Consider the following 19,454-nt stretch of genomic DNA (forward strand, 5'->3'; position numbering starts at 1 on the left):
ATATACGTAGAAGATCGTTAAACTTATGTTTTCAAATCACTAGTTATTACTAGTTATCTAGAATTATTAATGAAGTTATTCGATCATTTTTGGAGCCTATCCTCAACGGGATGAATTACAAACACAGTTCGGTTCGATTAACCTGAGAAACATAAATTCGACTGGGGCAAGTCAGGAAATTCAATATCTTTCAGACTTATAAGACGTAGCCTTGACTTGCCGTCTATCGCGTGCTTGAAATGTTTTAAACGTATGGAAGAACGTACTCTGACTCGATTTTACGTAATAAATATTTCCAATAAGTTTCGTTCTGCGAAAAATCCGACTGAACTTAATGCGGAGATAAACCGGTGGTTGGTTTCATAGTTTGCTTTACCAAAATACAACAAGCTATTTGCCAGTATTTCCAAGCAAAATGTGTAATTTGATATGCTACTCGCGCAAGTTTTCTAACTAGTTTCATTCGAAACACAAATTTCGAATTAACGTAGCTGATAAGAAAAGTTTGCGCGTGTCTTACGTCCACCGTAATTTGCTCTGTTTTCGTTATTCAACAGCGCGTAATGTACGCTACTCGGTATTTGATCTCAAATATTCTATCTGGCCAAAAAACGAGCAAAAAGGAGTTTCTTCGACTTACATAGCCTGTAGCTCTCGTGCAAACATTCCTGTACGCGACATCTAATCAAAGAGAAGATAAATTCGAAAGCAATTAAAGGTAATTCGAGTCGTGTTAGACGAACCCTGGCGTATTTGCGAAACGAGTGAAGAACGGTTTCCCGATCAAACATTAAAACTATCTCTGTCTCTGTGGTGGTTGGATCGTACGGTACGCCGCGTTGCGCCGGAAGGTAGGTATGTTAAATTTTAGATTACCGAGTGCAAATCAATTTGTGGCGCGGAAGGACGTCACGGCTGCTCGCATCGTAATTACGCTGGTAATAAGAAGGAAAACGGTCGCATTTACTCTGCCGAAGACGAAGACGAAGACGAAGACGACGATGAATTTACATAGTCGCGACGTTTAGGATTTATAACCGTGTGCAATCTGAATTTCATGGAAACTAATTCCGCGGCTCGTTTAATGGAGTCTTCCCTCGCGTGGCATAGACCGCCGCGTTGATTCTATCCGCCTCGATCTCGTTCGTTTTACGCACGCGCCACTGTCCTGTGTCTTTCTCACGCAATTCATTAGTTAATCAAAAGCGTGACTCAACGCGACGCAACCAGTTGGCCACCGTCGATTTAGTTCGCGTATTATTCTTGTAAACGCGCTCGTTTTCTGCGTGACAAGGTGGACAGCGACTCGACGTCTAGTTAAAGTGGAAATCAGGGCGTGAAAATGCCGTTTTTTTTTTTAGTTCTTCGTTTCCCGGGTGTGGACAACTGCTTGAATTTATAGCGACAAGTAACGCGAGATCGAACAATGGTTGAACTATTATAGCTCCAGCCTCTAGGTAGAGCTCCGTACTTCTGTCAATAATTTGACTCTTTTATATATCATTTTGCATATGCCACGATGAAATAAAAATGTTGGACTATTTACCGAAGCATCAAGTTTCCACAAAATTAAATTCCTAGCAGGTTCTTGGCTTGTACAGGTTGTTCTCCACAGCGGTGCATCTTATTACCTTGATCTTACCATATCTGTTTTATGTCAAAAATATGCCATGATCATAGGAGTGTGATAGATGGAAAATTAATAAATCCGGTGATAGATCGACGTGGCTCGTCGAAATCCAGCGCACGGATGACGCGATTATAGGTGATTCTAGCGTATCGCAAGTTCTGGGCTCTTGAACAGCCCCTGTCGCGATTGTTCGACCGACTCGATATTCTCGATACGATGCTCTATGGATCGTTCGTGTCGTACGGTTCTGATTAATGAGAGGACGCGAGTGTGTTCGCGCTTCGGTTGAATGTCAAAGGGAACGCGAACCCGATGCGGAGGATGTTTGATCTCTTCGATTGTCCAATGATTACACTTCTATCGAAACCCTCTGTCATCTATTTCGATGATTTTATGTAATGTATAATGGTGTCACGCGTCAAACAAATATATTAAAAATTATGGGAATAACGCGCGATGAAGAGATTGTCGACGACAGATGATAAGCAGACCGCGGCTGTTCATGCCATTTATTGAAAATTTAAAGGCGCAAAATAAATATAAGAATATGAAATATTCGGGGCACAGTGCCGATTGTAATATTTAGTCAGCCAACTGAATTTTTATCTCGTTCCTCCGTGTGTAAATAAATGTTCTCTATTCAACGACAAATTATTTTATTAGGCTCGAAATTAGACTTTTATTAATTTATTAATTTCCATTATTCTTAATTCGGCCGGCAGTCAACTTTGAAAGAGCAATTGATTTTTATTCGTGTACGTATTTGTTTCGTTTACTCGCCTTGATCCTCGCAGATTATTATCAGCCGATATAGGTTTCCGATTGATTAACTAGCTCGTCACGTTTCAAACGTACACGCACAATGTCCAATGAACGTAATATGCACGAACATAAATAACGATCATAAAGCGTATATTAATATCAACTCGTTACCGGGCTGTCTTTAACGAAGTTTGTTACGGTAATAACAAAATACAATAATAAATTTTCGTGAAATTTAAGAACTTGTATATACACGATCAATATTAGGAAATATGATAGACAAGATATATTTCGATTCTCATATCGTCGGATGAATGTTTAATATCGTTGTACGGCTCTTGATCGTTGAACGACAGACACTAACGATAAACGCAAGGCCAATTACCGAAATTAACGAAAGATGGCTGGTTCGCCCGAATAAAGGTTGGTCCTTGATTTTTTAGTTTTATAATTCGACCGATGGGATATTTAGAAAAACGATGTCGCGATGAAAAATTCGTAGCCACGTACCTGTATGAGAGTCGGACGCCGATAGGTAAACGAGGCAGCAAGTCGTTAGGAGCCGAAGGAGCCACATGACACTACACATGATTGCCCGATGCGTGGCTCCTCCCTTCCTTATCTGTTCCCGCTGCTGCGGTTCGCGTACCGCTGCCTCGACATTCCTGTCATCTGAAACACACGACCGGATATCACGATAGTTTCAACTGCATCCATGCACCAACGGGGCTTCGACTTATCTCCAAGCCGCGTTCGAAGCCTTTCTGTTCGCACAGATCGATTAACTTTGCGAGCAGATTCGGTGAAACGTATAATAGGACGCGTAGTTCGATCATCCTGTCCGTTAAAATCAAGTTCCATGGAAACTCGAGAAATACTCGATTGCTTTTCGTATCGTTACTAGAAGAAGTATTTATAACGCGATAATAGAAAAATACGTTAATAACTTTCGCAAACGTTTCGCAGCAAAAATCATGTCTAAGATATCTCTTCCTCGCATTAACCACTATACGTATGTACGATCGTTGCACGAGTTGTGCGATGTTCGAAGAAGATCGCTTTGCTGCGTTTCATTTTGGCGGATGTAGTTTTTCATCAGGTTGGTAATATTTCAGGGTTTTCCAAAACGAAATGGCGAGCAGACGACGTTCGAATGGTCGAAACGAGAGAGAAGAGTATAGGAGAGGAGAGTTTCGATGCCATGGCCATAACGTAATTAACTGGTTTTATTTTAGCGCGTGCGGAACGGCCGGTTGGTCCGCTAATATGAAAGTATCGCGGACTCCGCGGGGATTAACTTCTGAAACTTTCCCACGGGCAGCGTGCGCGGATTTTAATTAAAGTATAATTAAGCACCGTTGGACGGGGAATTCGTTGAAAGAAACAAAGAATCGACGTGGCGCCCTCTGTTCTAGTTCGTCGTTTTCCATCGTAATCTCGTAAACCAAAGAGAACACGACGAACTTTCCGGATACCCGGTGATCGGTTGTTTTAAGAACTTTAACGCGTTTAACGCGTAGTTACCTTTGATCTATTCAAACAACGGTACATATGCACAGTCGATGTTCCTGATCAAATTTACTCAGAGTTCGCCTAAATTAATTTACCCGTTACGTATAAACGTGATCCACGTGTATAAATGAGAATCATCTTGAATTTATCCTTCCTACGATTTTAATTTTAAGCACATATCCTTCTATCCTCCAATGAAACGTTTTCTTCTATCGCTACACCGGTGGAAATTCGTTTTGTCGTTGTTCAATCGGCATTACGCTCAACGTACGACAGCGATTCCTCGAATTACGTTTCCATTCGTGGTTGTAGAAAAAATTTGGAGAAAATGTAAAAAATATCTCTTCTCGCGATCGGCAACCGCCGAGTGGCCAATGTTCACGAGGATGAAACAAAAAGTTCACAGACCGCACAACCACTGCTAGCGAAATCAATCCTAAATGGTGAACGTGGTGTTACGTAGCCTTCGGCTGCGAGCAACTGTACGTGTACTTTCGTTTTTCGCGTCGTTTCTCTCATCTGCCGGGTCTTCGATTCTTCGCGACAAGGTTTGCCAAGGTTCCGTCGGTTTGATCGGCACGGCATCGGTTCGAAACGAAAGATTCTAGTCACGAACGAGCTTCTTGCCTGACTATGGCCATGTACTACGATATTTGAATAAAAGTTGCGGTTCAGTTAACACGTATTTACAGCGTTGACTCGGAAGGCTCGCGTGCGATTTTATTTGCACGCCGTCGCTGGGAACCTAGGCTTTCAGCGTTGTTCCTTTCACGTCACCTACCGAACACGGATTTCTTTTATCGGCCACGCGATAGACACGCTTTCTACCTGCGAGCATGGAGACATTTAACTTTGACGTTCGATTCGGATATCCTAATCGAATTTTCAGCCGAGTTTTCAGCCAGACTTCGCTCGTACGACGTCGTGAAGAAGATATCGTCGAAAATCGAACGCAATCAACCAGAGTTTGTTAGATTTTATTTGGCAAGGGGAAATTGTGTCAAAGTAACTATATTGTCCTTTAATGTGCCAGTGTGAGATTCATCCACATGTATTCACTCGCGTTCGTAGGCATTACATATACTTTGTAAAAAAAAGCATTGTACAATACAATTTCTTCTCTTTTGCGTTCTTCGACCATTACTTTAACGAATTCTGGAAGTCGTTACGAAACCTTTCGAATTCTGAAATTCAGGTTTGAAAATTGCGAGAACCAATGCTTGTGATTCTTGTTTGTCATCGAAATACAGTTTCTTTCTCTTGTAACCGTTATCTTGCACGAATAGAAAATCGATTGTCACACTTTATATAGAATCAGCAAGTGTCCTAATACTTACGAACAGATGAATAATATGTATCAACGTGTTAGCGAAGCTAGATAAATTTCAGCTGTGCTACCTCACCCTACAGAGCCGGTAGTCCGAAGCTTTCGGGCCGCCCCAAGTAGTCGGGTTATTACCCGCTATGGCTCCATATTTCCAGGCTTAGTCGGAAAAAGTCGGATGAAAATTCGGTCGAGCTCCCGCGATATCTAACATTTAATACAGCGTTACATTTTTTATATGCAATATGAAATATATAAGCTAAAGCTTTACCCTAACTCGGAATTTGAAAATGTATGCTATGTAATGTTGTAGCGCCAAGTAGATACATAGAAGAAAATTCTTTCCGCAGGTTTAATAAAAGCACGTAAACATATAAATATATCCTCTAATCCTTTAGTTTTAGGTTAATATTTACAAAGCATAGTTGTTCGTTCAAACGTTTGATCGCGTCGCGTTTCCAAATTTCTACGATCCTACGATTTCTACGTAACACGATGATTAAGTAATTTAAGCGTTTGCTGCTTACTTATACGATTGTGGGAATTTTCCTTTAATCGCGTGGGAGCTAAAATTCCGTTAGAAATTTACATAATTTTATAACTTGTACGAACGATGAATCAACATAATTGTATTTAAATGTCTTTTTCGACGTTAATGAAAATTTAGAGTTCGGACTAACCATAAGCGCAAAACTGTTCTATTATCGACTGTTGTTTCAAATATTTCATAGATCGAAAGGTTCGACTCTTGGTCGGAGATGCGTTCGATTTAAAACGTTCTGGTGACAACATATTACAGCGAGGCTCCATTAATTCCCGGGAAAGATATTTTCGTTTCGCCTGGAGACGATGCGAGGTCCGGAACCAACGTACCGTCGAAATGTATTTGTCCGTAGAATTAATCCGTCTTTCTTTCTTATTACTCTTCCTACTACTCGACGACTTCTAGCCCCCGATCCCTGCCAAGAACGCTCACACACACTCCAACCATGCTTCGTATATTATTCTACACACACGCGCGTGCTTATCTAGCCACCTATATCGTTAATTTTGTCCTCTTTCCAGCAGCTACTTCCGTCCTATCAAGTTCGGCAGTTTTTCATGGTTTCGTAGGACTTTCCTCGAGGGAGAAGCGCGCGTTCGGAATTCTAATTCGACGTTTCTAATACCACAGGCTGCAAACCATCTTGAAATCGGTTGGAAGATGAACAGGAACCGTGTATCGACTCTTTGATAAATTAACCTCGAAGGTCTGTGAAAGTCGGGGGAACGTTGCCGTTTAAACGCGAGGGCTGGATAACGACATAAGCGATGCGTTGCCATAAGCATGAATCGCTGATATCACGGGGATAAAGGTACACGAGTTCTCGTTTAAGACGCTGCAATCGTCGACTATACGCGGCTATAAGGGAAACAAATTCTCCGCGTTTCGCTGACAAAACGGATCAACAGCCTCGCAGGTGTTTCTCCTGGTGCGTTTCAGGCTGAGAATTAATACGATAGAATAGCGCGAACGTAGTAATTAAATTCGAGATTTCAGATGTAAACTCAGAAATCAAACTGATCAATTGCAATTTTTATCGATCTTTTAATTTCATTTTACGATCGATATCCGGTCGTCGAGGGACGAACGATTTACTTTCTCAAATTTGATTCATCGCAATTCGAAGGTGAATTTGAATTGTATCGATAAATGTTTTATTTGGTTATCTCTAGAATTTATTACCTAGATCAGATCTTCTACCCTTCTTCGTAACTTTCCTTTTTTCCCATTCTCCTTACGAACTTTTCCACTGCAACCAGTTGGCTTTTCAAATTTCCATTGGTTTTCAACTATCTAAAAATCAGCCCGCCATATTCACCTTCCAGGAACGTTATAACCTGTCGAATCTTCGATCGAAACTAATAGGGATCGCGCGCGAAACGAGAATATTCACCGCACACGAGTAAAAGTCTGCCTTTATTAAAGTCTCGTTTAGCGATGGAACAGCGGCAAAAGGGCCAGCTAGAATCGTTGCGAGAAATCAAAATTACTTGAACGGCGGCCAGTTAACGAGAACCGTATCGATATTGTAAATTTCGTTTCGACACGGACTTCGAAATCAACTTTGTTCGATTTCCTTGCCTTCCATTTCCTCCCTCGCTGGCGTTTCATTTTCGAAAGCACGATTTCCACGTTCATCGTTTTCGCGTTTCGATCGCTAATGTCCGATCCAATTTGTCCGCTTTAACATCGTTTAACTTCTATACACGCGCGTGAACCGCTAATTATTTAGCCGGATTTCATCGTTCAATTAACTATGAGTTCTCTTCAGACGGAAAATTCGCATCGATCTCGTCTCGTTCGATGATCGCGTATCCCACTTTTGTTCGACAAATTTTTTAATATTCCAGTTTGTTTCATTTCGGTCAGTTTTACTTTCCATCGTACCGTTCGTCCCCGTTTTCTTCTCTTTTCTTTCTCCCATTGAATGTTCAACGTACTATTTCGAGATGCTTTTATAGTTTTTTTATTCGTTTTTTATCGGTCAGGTTAAGTATTTACGTTATCGTGGAACTTTTTCAATTGGTTCGTCTTTGGTATGGCACAAATGTCGCAACGATTAATTGTATAACGTATTTAACTAAGTTCTGTTTTTGTTTGAAAGTTGTATGCTCATTATTCACGACTGTCTTTTAGCGGAGAACGTATAGAAAGTCAGAGTTGAAAAGCACCGTTTTCACCAGCAGCAGAGTATTCGAACGAATGCGTTAATCGTTCGTTTCTCTTTGCTTTTGCCGTCGAATAATGCCACGAAACGTTGTCTACGTTTCGCTGAAAATTCTACATAAATAGAATTAATCCCCGATACGTATGAAATTTGACGCGAGTGATTCGCGTTTAGCTCGACTATACGGATTCGACTAAAAAGTTATAGCAGAGCAAGCGAAAAACTTTTCTCTTTGTTCTCTTTGCCTTGAGTAAATTTTAACCAAAGCAAACCCAATTCCCAATATACCAATTTAATTCACTTACGACTGATTTCTACCGATTCCAAACTTCGTACAAACAAAATAATTTGATCTCCGTTTACCATTACGTTCCAGCTTGTCCATTATCGTTAACAAACCATTCCCTTAATCATTCTGTTTTCTTTCTTTTTACCATGTTGTCCCATATTTTACTAATGATTAACAGCCATACAGAGCATGTCCAGTTAATTCAACAGTTTGACGCACCGACCGAAACTGCATGCATCGACGTGTTATCAACTTTGTGAAATAATTACACAACTCTCTGGAAGGCAGAGTATAAACTCGGTAAGCAAGTTTAAACGAACCTGACAGATTGACACGTACCCTTAAAATAAACATCCAGCGAATATTCATCGCGTCTAGCTTACCATATGTTGCTTTACGCGATAAAGAAACCCTGTCTGACACGCATGCAGATAAATAGAACATCGGAGAAAAATGCATTTTCGTAAATAAAAAAGAAAGGTTGCAGTATAAAAGAAGTTGTTACACGACAATTTGAAACGATGTATTAGAAAATTGAAATTTACCATTTAATTTCGAATTATCGATCTTTTCAACGCGTCGATATTAGAAACTTTTCGGAAAAGAAGGAACGAAGGAATTTTTGTCTTTTTCTTCGCAATTTGTATTGTCATTTATTAAGCGACCCTTTTAGCAAGCTCTCTTATTTAATCTCTCGAACGAAGTAGTTTCTGAAGGCACGAATATTAGTTCGTCGGTGATCTAACTTTGATATTCAAAAGATTACGGTCGAGAGAAGTTAAGTTCGAAGATGGTACGAAATATAGCACGAGCTCGTTAGTTAATAACGTACTTTACTTTATGGTAAAACTTTGCACTTACAAACGAAATTAACCTACGTGAAACCACTTTTAATCAACGGATGTTTCCTTATTTGTTAATCTTCCTCGTTATTTAGGTCTCTGATCGATCGATTATTCCTTTCGACGATTTCGTTTGCTTTTAATTGTCTACGTACTCGCGCGTAACGCACGTATCGTGCAGGCGAGTCTTTCAAAATTTAGAGAAATTGCCAAGAATTTCTCAGCTTCGTTGCATAGATAAAATTAATGTTCAATTCTCAAGAGACGGATGATGTACTTCCATAAATCCATTTATCGCGAGTATTAGTCTGTCCCAAAAGTTTCTTTCGGTTTACAAGGAAACGATAAATTAAAATTATTTTTCTCTATTTTCTCGATTTATGGACTAAATCGGTGTACCGTTTATATCGTAATTTCGTTTCGCACGTGACCCGTTTACGGGTCAAAGTGGCTAACTTTACTTTCTGAAATTGTCGAATCGTTCTATTTCCACCTTGCTCGACGCTTATCTTATATAATTTCATCGATTTTCTCTATTTTTTGTTTCGTGGAGTTAACCGATTGGACAAACGAGCGACGCGCGTGATAATCTTTCGAATAACGGTGTAGGTACATAGCGTTACCAAGCAGGATTACTTCATCTATGAAACCCGATCGTTCCAAGTAGTCATATAGCCACGTACGATCATTCGGCAACTATCTACTTAACTACGACGACGAGACGAATAAAAGCGGAAGAACGAAATTTTGGCTTGAAATTGATGCTGCAATTTCGTCGTAACCTTAATTAAACGTTGGCCGATTCCTCGTACAGTAACCGGGTCTTCGACGGGATCGGTTAAATCGCCAACGTCAGTGCGGTTAAGCACCAGGAAAATGGCGAAGGGAAGAAAGTTGGCCAAGAAGTAAGTACCTGCCAGTGAAAAAGGAGGAAAGAACGTTGGAAGATTGCAGGAACCGTGGAGAGGCGAAGAAAAATGAAGGAAGCAAAGAAGGTGGAAGAACGAAGGCAAAACAGAAACTCATAGAGCAAGAGAAGGAACGCTCACGGCTCGAAAAGATAAAGCTGCGTGGAACTTTTTAACCCTAACTGGGCGAGGCAGAGGACTTACGGCAGGGGATGAACTTGGATAAGTTTAATACCGATGCTACAGGGTTACTTCTATCGCGGTGAAAACGGTGGGCACTGGTTTACGATGTGATTCGCAGTAGCGAATTGTTCTTAACGAGTCTTGCATAACGATGGTCAAGTTCGTCCTATTCGCGTGTTGATGCACTTATTGTTCCGCTTCCTATCGTTTCTTTTCCGTTTGGTTCGATGGAAGACAACGGTTTAAGGAGGGACGGTTCGATCGCAGTATCGTTGCAACAATTGCTTTGTATATACGCACGCGATATCCCATTTTCCTACTCGAAGAAAAGAATAATATTCGGGGGATATTTTATGTCAGAGACGAATTGGCTTTTCATCGACAACGCTACGAATAGAGTCACGTATCTATCCACTTTCGGTGAATTACGAGACATGCAACGTAAATTGCCGACCGTACAAGATACATCGAACGATGTAAGCGATAAAAAGAAATACAAGAATTTTAATGATCTTATAAATACAGATCAATTTGTTCTCATGTACTACATATATAATACGATGAAATTACCAAGACGAACAGAATGATTAATGTTTCTAAAAAGTGTGATATAAGCTAGCTAGCTTATACTAGATAGATCATTTATCTATAGCAGGAGATAATTTACGACAGCTTTAAGCGATGCCACGATGAAAAATAAAGTATTTTCGATTCGAAATCGAGTAGATTGCGTTTGAGATAAACTTGTATCCAGCCGTCCAGTTCAATAACGATACACGCTTGCTTTCGTCGATTACACGATCTCGAGTGTGTTCAAAAAGAGCCATGATTTATGAATCGCGACGATATCTTCTATCGATTTATAGACAAGTTCTGGCTACTAATTCGGAACGAAATATATAGGACTTTAATTTCGAAAGATCGAAGAGAAACATACGACTTTCCGACTTTATGGGATACGGAATATATAAACATACGTATACGTAGAAAAATCTATCGTCTTTGTCCTAGAACGTGACGAAAATTTTAGTTAACTGGCATCAAACTTTCTGCATATGAAAGACAAGTAGCGAGAGAAAGTCGAACTGGGAAATATAGCTTCTTGTTGCAAACGATGGCCGATACTGGAATTATGGCAAAGAAACTCGTAACCGACACGAACAAAAATTATCGACTTGTTTCTTAAATTCTACTTTAGTTAAATACAACTTTTTCCTTTTGTCCTTTTTGTATGTGTGCTTTAGATAGCAAGTAGTATCCTTCGCGAACGTAAGTACGCGATTTAAAGGTAGATTAGAAGAAGAGGTTGTTCTGCCACGATCTTTCCTTCTCGAGTTGTCTTTCCGCCTACGAAGATTCCTCTGCGAGAGTCGAGCGATTCGCCAATCTCACTGAAACGAGTGCCTTTTGGTGAAAAGGATGATGTAAAGGACGGAGGTGGACGCACTTAACGTTCGCTCGTAAAAGCGCTTAACCGAAATCAATCGCGTTACGAGTCGCCGCGAAATAATAAAACGCTGTTGCGTAGCTTATTAATATCAACGTCAATATTTTACCAGAGTTACGTTACGGAGCTACTCGTTAGTGATCTGGATACGCGCGAGCAAGAAAATTGAAGCATTGCCCTTTGTCAAGAAAATTTGTAACTTATTATTAATTGAAAAAATCTATTAATCGCTCCACTTCGAAATGAATCGTATTTCATTTGGCGGTTTTAGCATCTCCAAATATATCCATACTTTGCCAGAACGTTTAATCGGCGATATAGGCTATTCGTTATTTTAACCATCGATCGATTTAATCTGAAAGGTACGCGCGAGAGTGGATGAGAACACGCAACTCAAAGTAACACCATTATGTCAGTGGTAGGTAATACTCGATGAAGAGAGAGTTTTACGCTTTCTAACGGATTTTTGTGTTCGGCTAAAGGCAGTCGAGTCAAAAGAATTCCTCGATGATTAATAGCCTTTCTTAAAACGCCTACTCTATCGTTCTCTATAATTAGGTTGCCCCTGTCTAATCTCTGTGCGATGATTCATATTTCGAGAGTAACGTAATTAACGTCGCTCGATAACTTCTTCCAATATTTTTTACGTCTGCGATCTTGTTGGATTTTCAATCTCATCGTAGTCCTGTCATAATTTTAATAGCATTTAGTTTCATAAACCTATTACTATATAGGTGTATGGTTGAAGTTAAATTGCTTTCTCTATTGAATTTTATGATAAATGTTCTACGATATTTGTTTGACAAGTTATAAAGTACCTCGTGATACTAATTGGTAAAAGAAGGCTAACCTGTAAAAAAAGAGGCAGTTTTTCTATCGATCAAGATCCGAAATATATTAGCAAGTGCGCGAAGCTGCTTAAATATTTCTGAAATAATTTTGAAAAAAAAAAGAAAAAATAGAAACGAGCGATATTTCGCGAAGTGAGAAGTAAGTTGAGATAATTTTTAACGCATTAACATAAAAATGCCACGTAGTACACCTCTGCTATGCCTAATTTGGGGCTGTTTCAATCAAGTATAAAATGTATAGGTAATACGAAGGTAATTATCCTCGAAATCTGGGGCACAAATTTCCGTAAATGTTAACAAGATTATTAACGATTTACCGAATTATGTGGAAAATTCGATTTTCCAAAGCAGTTGCTGCGAGTAAATTACTCCGATAGATCGAATAAATTATTGCCAAAAATACAACAAAATAATATAATACCCGCGTGTTGAAACAATCGTAACTACGATAACTGTAGTAGATTGTACAGTAATCTGTGTATATCCTAAAATTTAAAGCGATCAAAGCATTAAATATTTCTTCGACTAACGACGAACTCGAGATACGGAGATTAAAAACCATAGCGATGAAACAGCAATTTTACGCGAATATTAGGAAGGCGTAATTTTGCACTGTACAGGGAAAACGAAATTAGCGATGCTAACATAGAACGTACGAGAGGCCACTAAAGCATCGCTTCGAGCTATTTTCCATCGATTGAACTCCGAATAGACTTTTAATCTCGGCCAATTCCACGGAATCGCCTCAAGTTCACGCAGCAGTAGCAGCAACGCGATTTTAGATTCGTTTCGATTCTGACATACAGAGAGGTCTTACGACGCTCGACGGATACATAAACGTTGCTGATCTCTACTTCTCTGTTAAATTTAGGTTATCGCGTTCCGGATACGAACATCTTGAATTCGAGCCATTCCGTCCATTATACGCGGCTCAATTGCTCCTTCGATTCTCGTAAATCCTCGATTCTAATTCGCCTACCGGTGCTATCTCGACCGTATCGCCGTTTTTCACGTCTTTCTCTTAAATTTGACATTGTTAAGCACCACGTGTCTCTTTATTTCTACTTTTACAGTTCATAGAATATGCAGGAAGCCGATTTATTCCTTAATCCGAATATCAAATTTAATATATAGCGGAAGAAATTTCAATGTATTTCATCGAATTTTCATCGTGGAACTTATTCATTATACAAATGAAAGTTTCTATTGCATTTAAGTTCTTTTATCTTACTTAATACTACTCTTGCTAAATATATACGTATATACGAGTTCAACGTATATTTCCATGGATTTCAGTATAGCCTGGAGATATGAAAATGCAATTAATCCTATTACCGTAAACGAGCGTTGCAAAATTATCGAGAATGCGTCTCGAATTAATAAAGAGTCTCGTTGAATGCGAATTCGTAAACCACTTGCTTTTACGATTCAATCACTTTCACTAATACCATGATTTACGCGCGAAACGGGTTTCGAATTAATACAGCTACCGGAATAAACGTGAAAAACGTCTTGTCGACTGCTTCGTTTAATTTTCCCCTTATTTACATTTACTTTTGCTGGTTGTTAATGCAAGCCATTCTGAGAATTAGCCACGAGGTACTGCTTCGATTAAATACGTTCTTCGAAACTTCGGAGCTTTTCGATTTGTAGGATATACGGCCCGCTTACAAATTATGCAAAATCTATTATGAAATCTACGTACATATACGTATATGCGGTCAACATCGTCAGGGAAAATAAGCCAAACGTAACCACATATACATATCCAGGATATAGTGATAATAAATAATTCAGCATACGTAATCAAATAATAATACAAGTCTGAAAGTAATAAGCTAGAGTTGGAGATACAGATAAAATCTGTTAAAGAGTCCCCATAGAAAATCAGATACGTGGCTGTACGTATATGCGTAGGTACCTACATCGTGACACTTCCCACTCAGTCTTACCTACTTCATTCTCTTTCTCAAAAACATGAAATTCCACTTGGAAAAAAATGCGAGCAATTTATCCATGATGGTCCATGGATGTGGCGGACGTACACGGCACGAGCAGTTTCTCCGGTCGGTTTTCTCGCGACGATATCACCGGATCGCAAAAACGGAACGCGATAAACGTTACGTTTTTTCTCCTAGACGGAACTGTTGCGACTCGGGCGAGATTACGACGCGAAACCGATCGGTTGCTCGTTTTGCCGTAGTAGCCTCTGCTACATCGCGGTTGCAGCGCATTAAAACATATTAGGAGACAGCACACTGCCAGCGGGCCAGTCAGAAACGTTTCTTCAAAATGGAAACGCTAAAGATTCCGCTCGGCTATTTATCTCCTTTCCACTCGATGAAAGCAAAGTCGCGTTTAATCTCTATCGAGCGAACGATTTACGCCTGGCAAGGCCGGAAATCGAAGAGTACGATTAGCTTGGTGCGTTGTTCGAGTCGCGTAAAGCCATCGTTGAAAGGATAATCGAAATTAATTGGTCGCGATGTGTCCAGCAGACACGCGGCTATAGCGCATTCTTTACGAGCTTTATCGATCATCGTGGTTGATTTATAAACGAAAAGAATGCAGAGACAGCGGTGATTTTGGTTTGCGCGCGAGTTATTGGACCGTACTCGCGTTTCGTCGGTGTTTGTCGCTTTTGTCCCAATTTCGTTCTATTCAATTTTCTTCTAATCGATGTTCCTGCAAACGGTTCCGATGCTTCTTGTGCAAGCGTAACGTAGCACGATGGCCATTACGCTGGATGGCGCGTTAAATAATTAAAAGATATGCGCTGCAGCGAACAAAACGTTCGAGTTATTTTCTGCGTCGAAGAACTAAAATGGAAAATTAGAGTACGAACAGCGATTGTTCGTTAAACGATCGCAGTGGTAATTCCAGTAACGCAATTTTGAAACGTTAATCGTACCTAACGTGAATAAATTCTGCCTGTCCTTTTCATAGCGATATACGACTTGGTTAATAAATAAACGATGCGTAATATCGAAGCAAGAAGCAGAGAGATACGTTTCGCAACGTTTAGCATTTCGTTGCATCTTTAATGCCAACGGCAGAATTTCCGGAATTATTCTGACTAGAATTGAATATTCATAGTTATAATTTTATATAAAACAGGATACCTACATATATAGGCGATAAGAACTGTTAGACGTAAATAGAAGGAAATGCAAATGTAAATAGCAGGAGGAACCGGCTGTTTCACAGATGTTTCACTTGAACTTGTCAAGTTTTACAGATTAGCAAGCACCATATCGATCGTCTTTTATTTATAGGTCGTTACACGCGGGAAATTTTTCTGTAGCTCATCGTTTCGATATAGCAAAGGACCCCTTAATCTTTTCCTGCGATCCTGCCTCCCTTTTGCGCGAGAAGACATTTCGGAAAGTAATAGCCAGGATAAAATGAATACCGCTATTTCTCTGCCTTTCAGCTACCCCTTCGACGACATCGTTGCCATTTCCATAGGCTCGAATTTCGGCGAACACTGCTCTGAAAAACATAACGTCTTACGGTTTTCTTATCACCCCATAAAGTTTACTCGATCGAAATGCATAAAATTCTACGCGTTTGCATCGAAAAAGATGTATTCGTTATGCTTTGAAAAATTCGATTTTTATCTTTTGCATATTTTTTTATTTAAACAAATTTATCAAACTATCTCTTGTTCTTGAAATTACCTTTGTTATAAATGAATAATCATTCTTTTTCCATGGTACAGTTACTTGCGCGCAATGCTTCCGCGATGTGTAATTAAATTTCGCATGAAAAGTTACATTTAATTTGATTCTCGATATCTTAGCAACGAAGCAGATTTTCTTCCTTCCACGAGATACTTTTCTACGGGTCAGACTTTTACTGAAATTAAAAGCACGTTTATTTCGAAAACATTACCCGAGGAATCAGAAGAATTTACTATAAACGAAAAAATGATATTTTTTATAATATTTACTCCAAGACTATGCTTCTCTTCGGACATAAAGATCATCGATCGATTTTTGTCGAGAAAGAGGGACCGCGTTGTAAAATATCGATCGTGGCTTTTACGGCTTGTTTGGATGCTTTCGTTGATGCAGAAAATTGGACGTCAAAAACGCGATACTTGGTTAAAGGATAGGAACTGTTTTTGAAGACTAACGCATAAAAAATTATTTTCAGAAAAAGATAACTTTTCCTTAATCTTTCTATTCTATATACATATTTTCGTCGAAAAGTTAACCAACAAATTTACTGCAATTACGCACCATGTGGTTCGATCATTGTTCAGATAAGAATATACGATATTCGTACATAATTACTAGAGTTAATTCTAAAATTCTATTTGTTTCCTGAAACTATGCGAATTCGATGAAACTAACGACAGATTTAGTTTATTAGTCGCATATTCGTACTGGCGTTTAATATCGTACATAATTCGTTCTGAGAAGTTAAGACGCACCGTGGTTAAGAAGGTATTTTAACTACAAAATTTAATTAATTAATTAAGGTTTCGAGTACCGTTGCACGTGAAAACATGGAACTTCGCTTCATCTACGTTTGGGTCAAGAGACCTATTTAAATTATCTGTAAGTTTATAGGCAAATATCCACAATATGAAATTTTTAAGTGTCCTCGATTTTCGTACAGATTGCTCCTTTGTTTCTATCGTGATATTTCGTCTAGAATCATTTACACGTGTGTAGACTACGAATTATGCGTCGATAGCGTCGCAGTGGAGAGGAGCCAGGTTCCAAGTGTCAGATTCTCCTTTTTCCACGGTCTTCCTATAACCAGCGAGGACACAGTTTACAGTCAGGAGAACCGGCACAAATTCTTTTTTCAGTCATTTCGTTCAAATTGGAATTTCAAAGGCCGATGTTTAACAGATAAGACTTAGAGTAACGACGAGACAAGGAACGGCGGAGCAAGAAGAAGAGAGCAGGTGGTTTTAAACGTATTCCGAGGTTATGCTGTCCTAGTGGAGAGGTCAGAAGTCGGTGAAACGGTAGTTCGCGGGGCTGCTTAGCATTTAAATATCGTCAACGGAGTTCGCGTTCCCTCGGTATTCATCCCGAAACAAGAAACCGCAAACGGCTGAGGTATCTTTACGAAATTAAACCACCTCTCTTCTCCGCCCATGTCTTTTTCCTTCGTCATGAGTGTTTCGTTCTCCGACGCTCGAGTAACTTTTGCTCGAATAGTTTCCCAACTGGTAATTATTGAAATTATTGCAATGAATTTTCTAACGTTCCTGACAACGTCATCCTGTATGCGTCGTCTCGTTGATTTTCATTTTGATCGAATTTAAATAGCGAACAATTCGGAATATCGAAGGAGAGACGACGCACTTGCCATTTTAAACGCGTACGTTTCGCCATTTGATTTTTCTTGAATTATTAAGAATCAATGAAATCGTTTACTAGAAAATTCAGTTTAGTTCCATACCTTTCCCTTTTCCCTTTTCCCCTTTTCCGCCACTAGGAATTTCTCATTTTCCAGAGATGCATTTCATACGGAGCGCCGTATATGCATGCGAACTGCATGGCATAAAACTGCAGAGATGCGCATCTACCTATATTAAGTGAACGCCTCGTGACGAGCGATTTTTCCGTAAGAATAAATAGAAAAAGAAAGAGAGGAAACCCGAAGAAGATGAAGAGGAAGAAAGTTTTTTTCGTAAAACAATCGTCCTTTGTCGGAATCGAACGAATTGAACGAATTAACACAGTTTTCAACTTGTTCGAAACACGAGAGAGAAATTTAAAAATTCTTCCAGTCTTCCAGTTGATAATTTTTCGATGAAAGAAAATAGAAAGAAAGAAATTCGCGTCTTTCGACGTTTCGCTCTTCGTCTTAATATCGAGCGCCGTTCTTTCGCCCGGCTGTCCGAGTAATTGAAATTATTAAACGATTAAACCGCACGTTGCTCTTTCGTAGTTTAATCTTCCGACGAGTACGGTGAGCATGGCAGTAAATTACACATCCTTCGATCGCGTCGATTCGTTCGAACGAGCCAGAAGGGAGCAAGCTTCCTTCCTTCCGTATCGAGGCTAAACTTCTGCTTTTTCGGGAAAAGTTGAAGCAACAGGAAGCTGCAAGTTTCTTCGAGCATCGATCGGAAGTCAGCGGCGGAAGGAAGGAGGACCTCGTTAAAAAGAACTGGCCGGTTTTCGTTCCATCTTTGTTTCATCTTGTTTCCTGACGGGGAACAACGAAACTGACCAAGTCGCGCGAAACCGACAAACCACAATTTCGGGCAACAGGAAATAAAACTTGCGCGAGATTCGCGATGCTCGGTTTCGACTCTACACGCAACTTACATAACGATTTACAAGATGGATGGGATAGGTTATTCAAATATCTTGCAACAACTGTTGCATTCCACCTTGTGACTGTTTATGGGAATAAATAACGCGTTTGTTTCAGCATCAAGTTGCGCATCGCGTTATACGTATAAATATCATCATCAGCGACGGTATAAATTTCACGAGAGCATTTACGCTGACTCTTTCTTGCCAATATAAGTACTAGGAAAGATTTTGAAATTTCATTGGCAGTGTAACGAGACACGATTGTCACGATCGATATCGATCGATAAACGATTTAACGGTTGGACGATACGGGAAATCTGAACATCGGATTATCGGAGAAATATCTTGCACGTAGTACGAATATGTTATTATCGATTATCCAAATCGAACAATGTAGAAACAACGTTTCGAACATCCAAACTGAAATTAATCGTACGCTTTGCGAAATATCATCCGCGGGCTAATTCGGGAGGAAGTGCTAGTTCGCAGAGTTGGAAAATATCAACCAGGCGCTAGAATTCAACAGGATTTTCCTCGCAAATAAGTAACTACCGATCCCGAGTACGCGCAACATTCTCGAAGACGGCGAAACGATCTTGTATATCGTAAATCCGGTTTAACTCGATGCTCCTGACGTCGAGTATTCTTACTACATTGCACCGTTTAAAAGCAACTGTGTAAAAGATTTAGAGATCGCTTCCAGCG

The 19,454-nt window shown here is 39.7% G+C and overlaps 1 protein-coding gene across 7 annotated transcripts in view; it reads right to left on the reverse strand.

The window, feature by feature from the left end:
- LOC100741930 (zwei Ig domain protein zig-8) overlaps positions 1 to 19,454 on the reverse strand; it is a 237,661-nt gene that overhangs the window by 39,322 nt on the left and 178,885 nt on the right. For all 7 annotated transcript variants that reach the window (XM_024364441.2, XM_003486026.4, XM_033318444.1 and 4 more), the window contains one exon: positions 2,903 to 3,064. In XM_024364441.2, the coding sequence (XP_024220209.1) occupies positions 2,903 to 2,981 (79 nt within the window). In that variant the 5' untranslated portion in view covers positions 2,982 to 3,064. The remainder of the gene's footprint in view (positions 1 to 2,902; positions 3,065 to 19,454) is intronic.

Source organism: Bombus impatiens, unplaced genomic scaffold, assembly GCF_000188095.3.
Source record: "Bombus impatiens unplaced genomic scaffold, BIMP_2.2 scf_0096, whole genome shotgun sequence".
Lineage (NCBI taxonomy): Eukaryota > Metazoa > Arthropoda > Insecta > Hymenoptera > Apidae > Bombus > Bombus impatiens.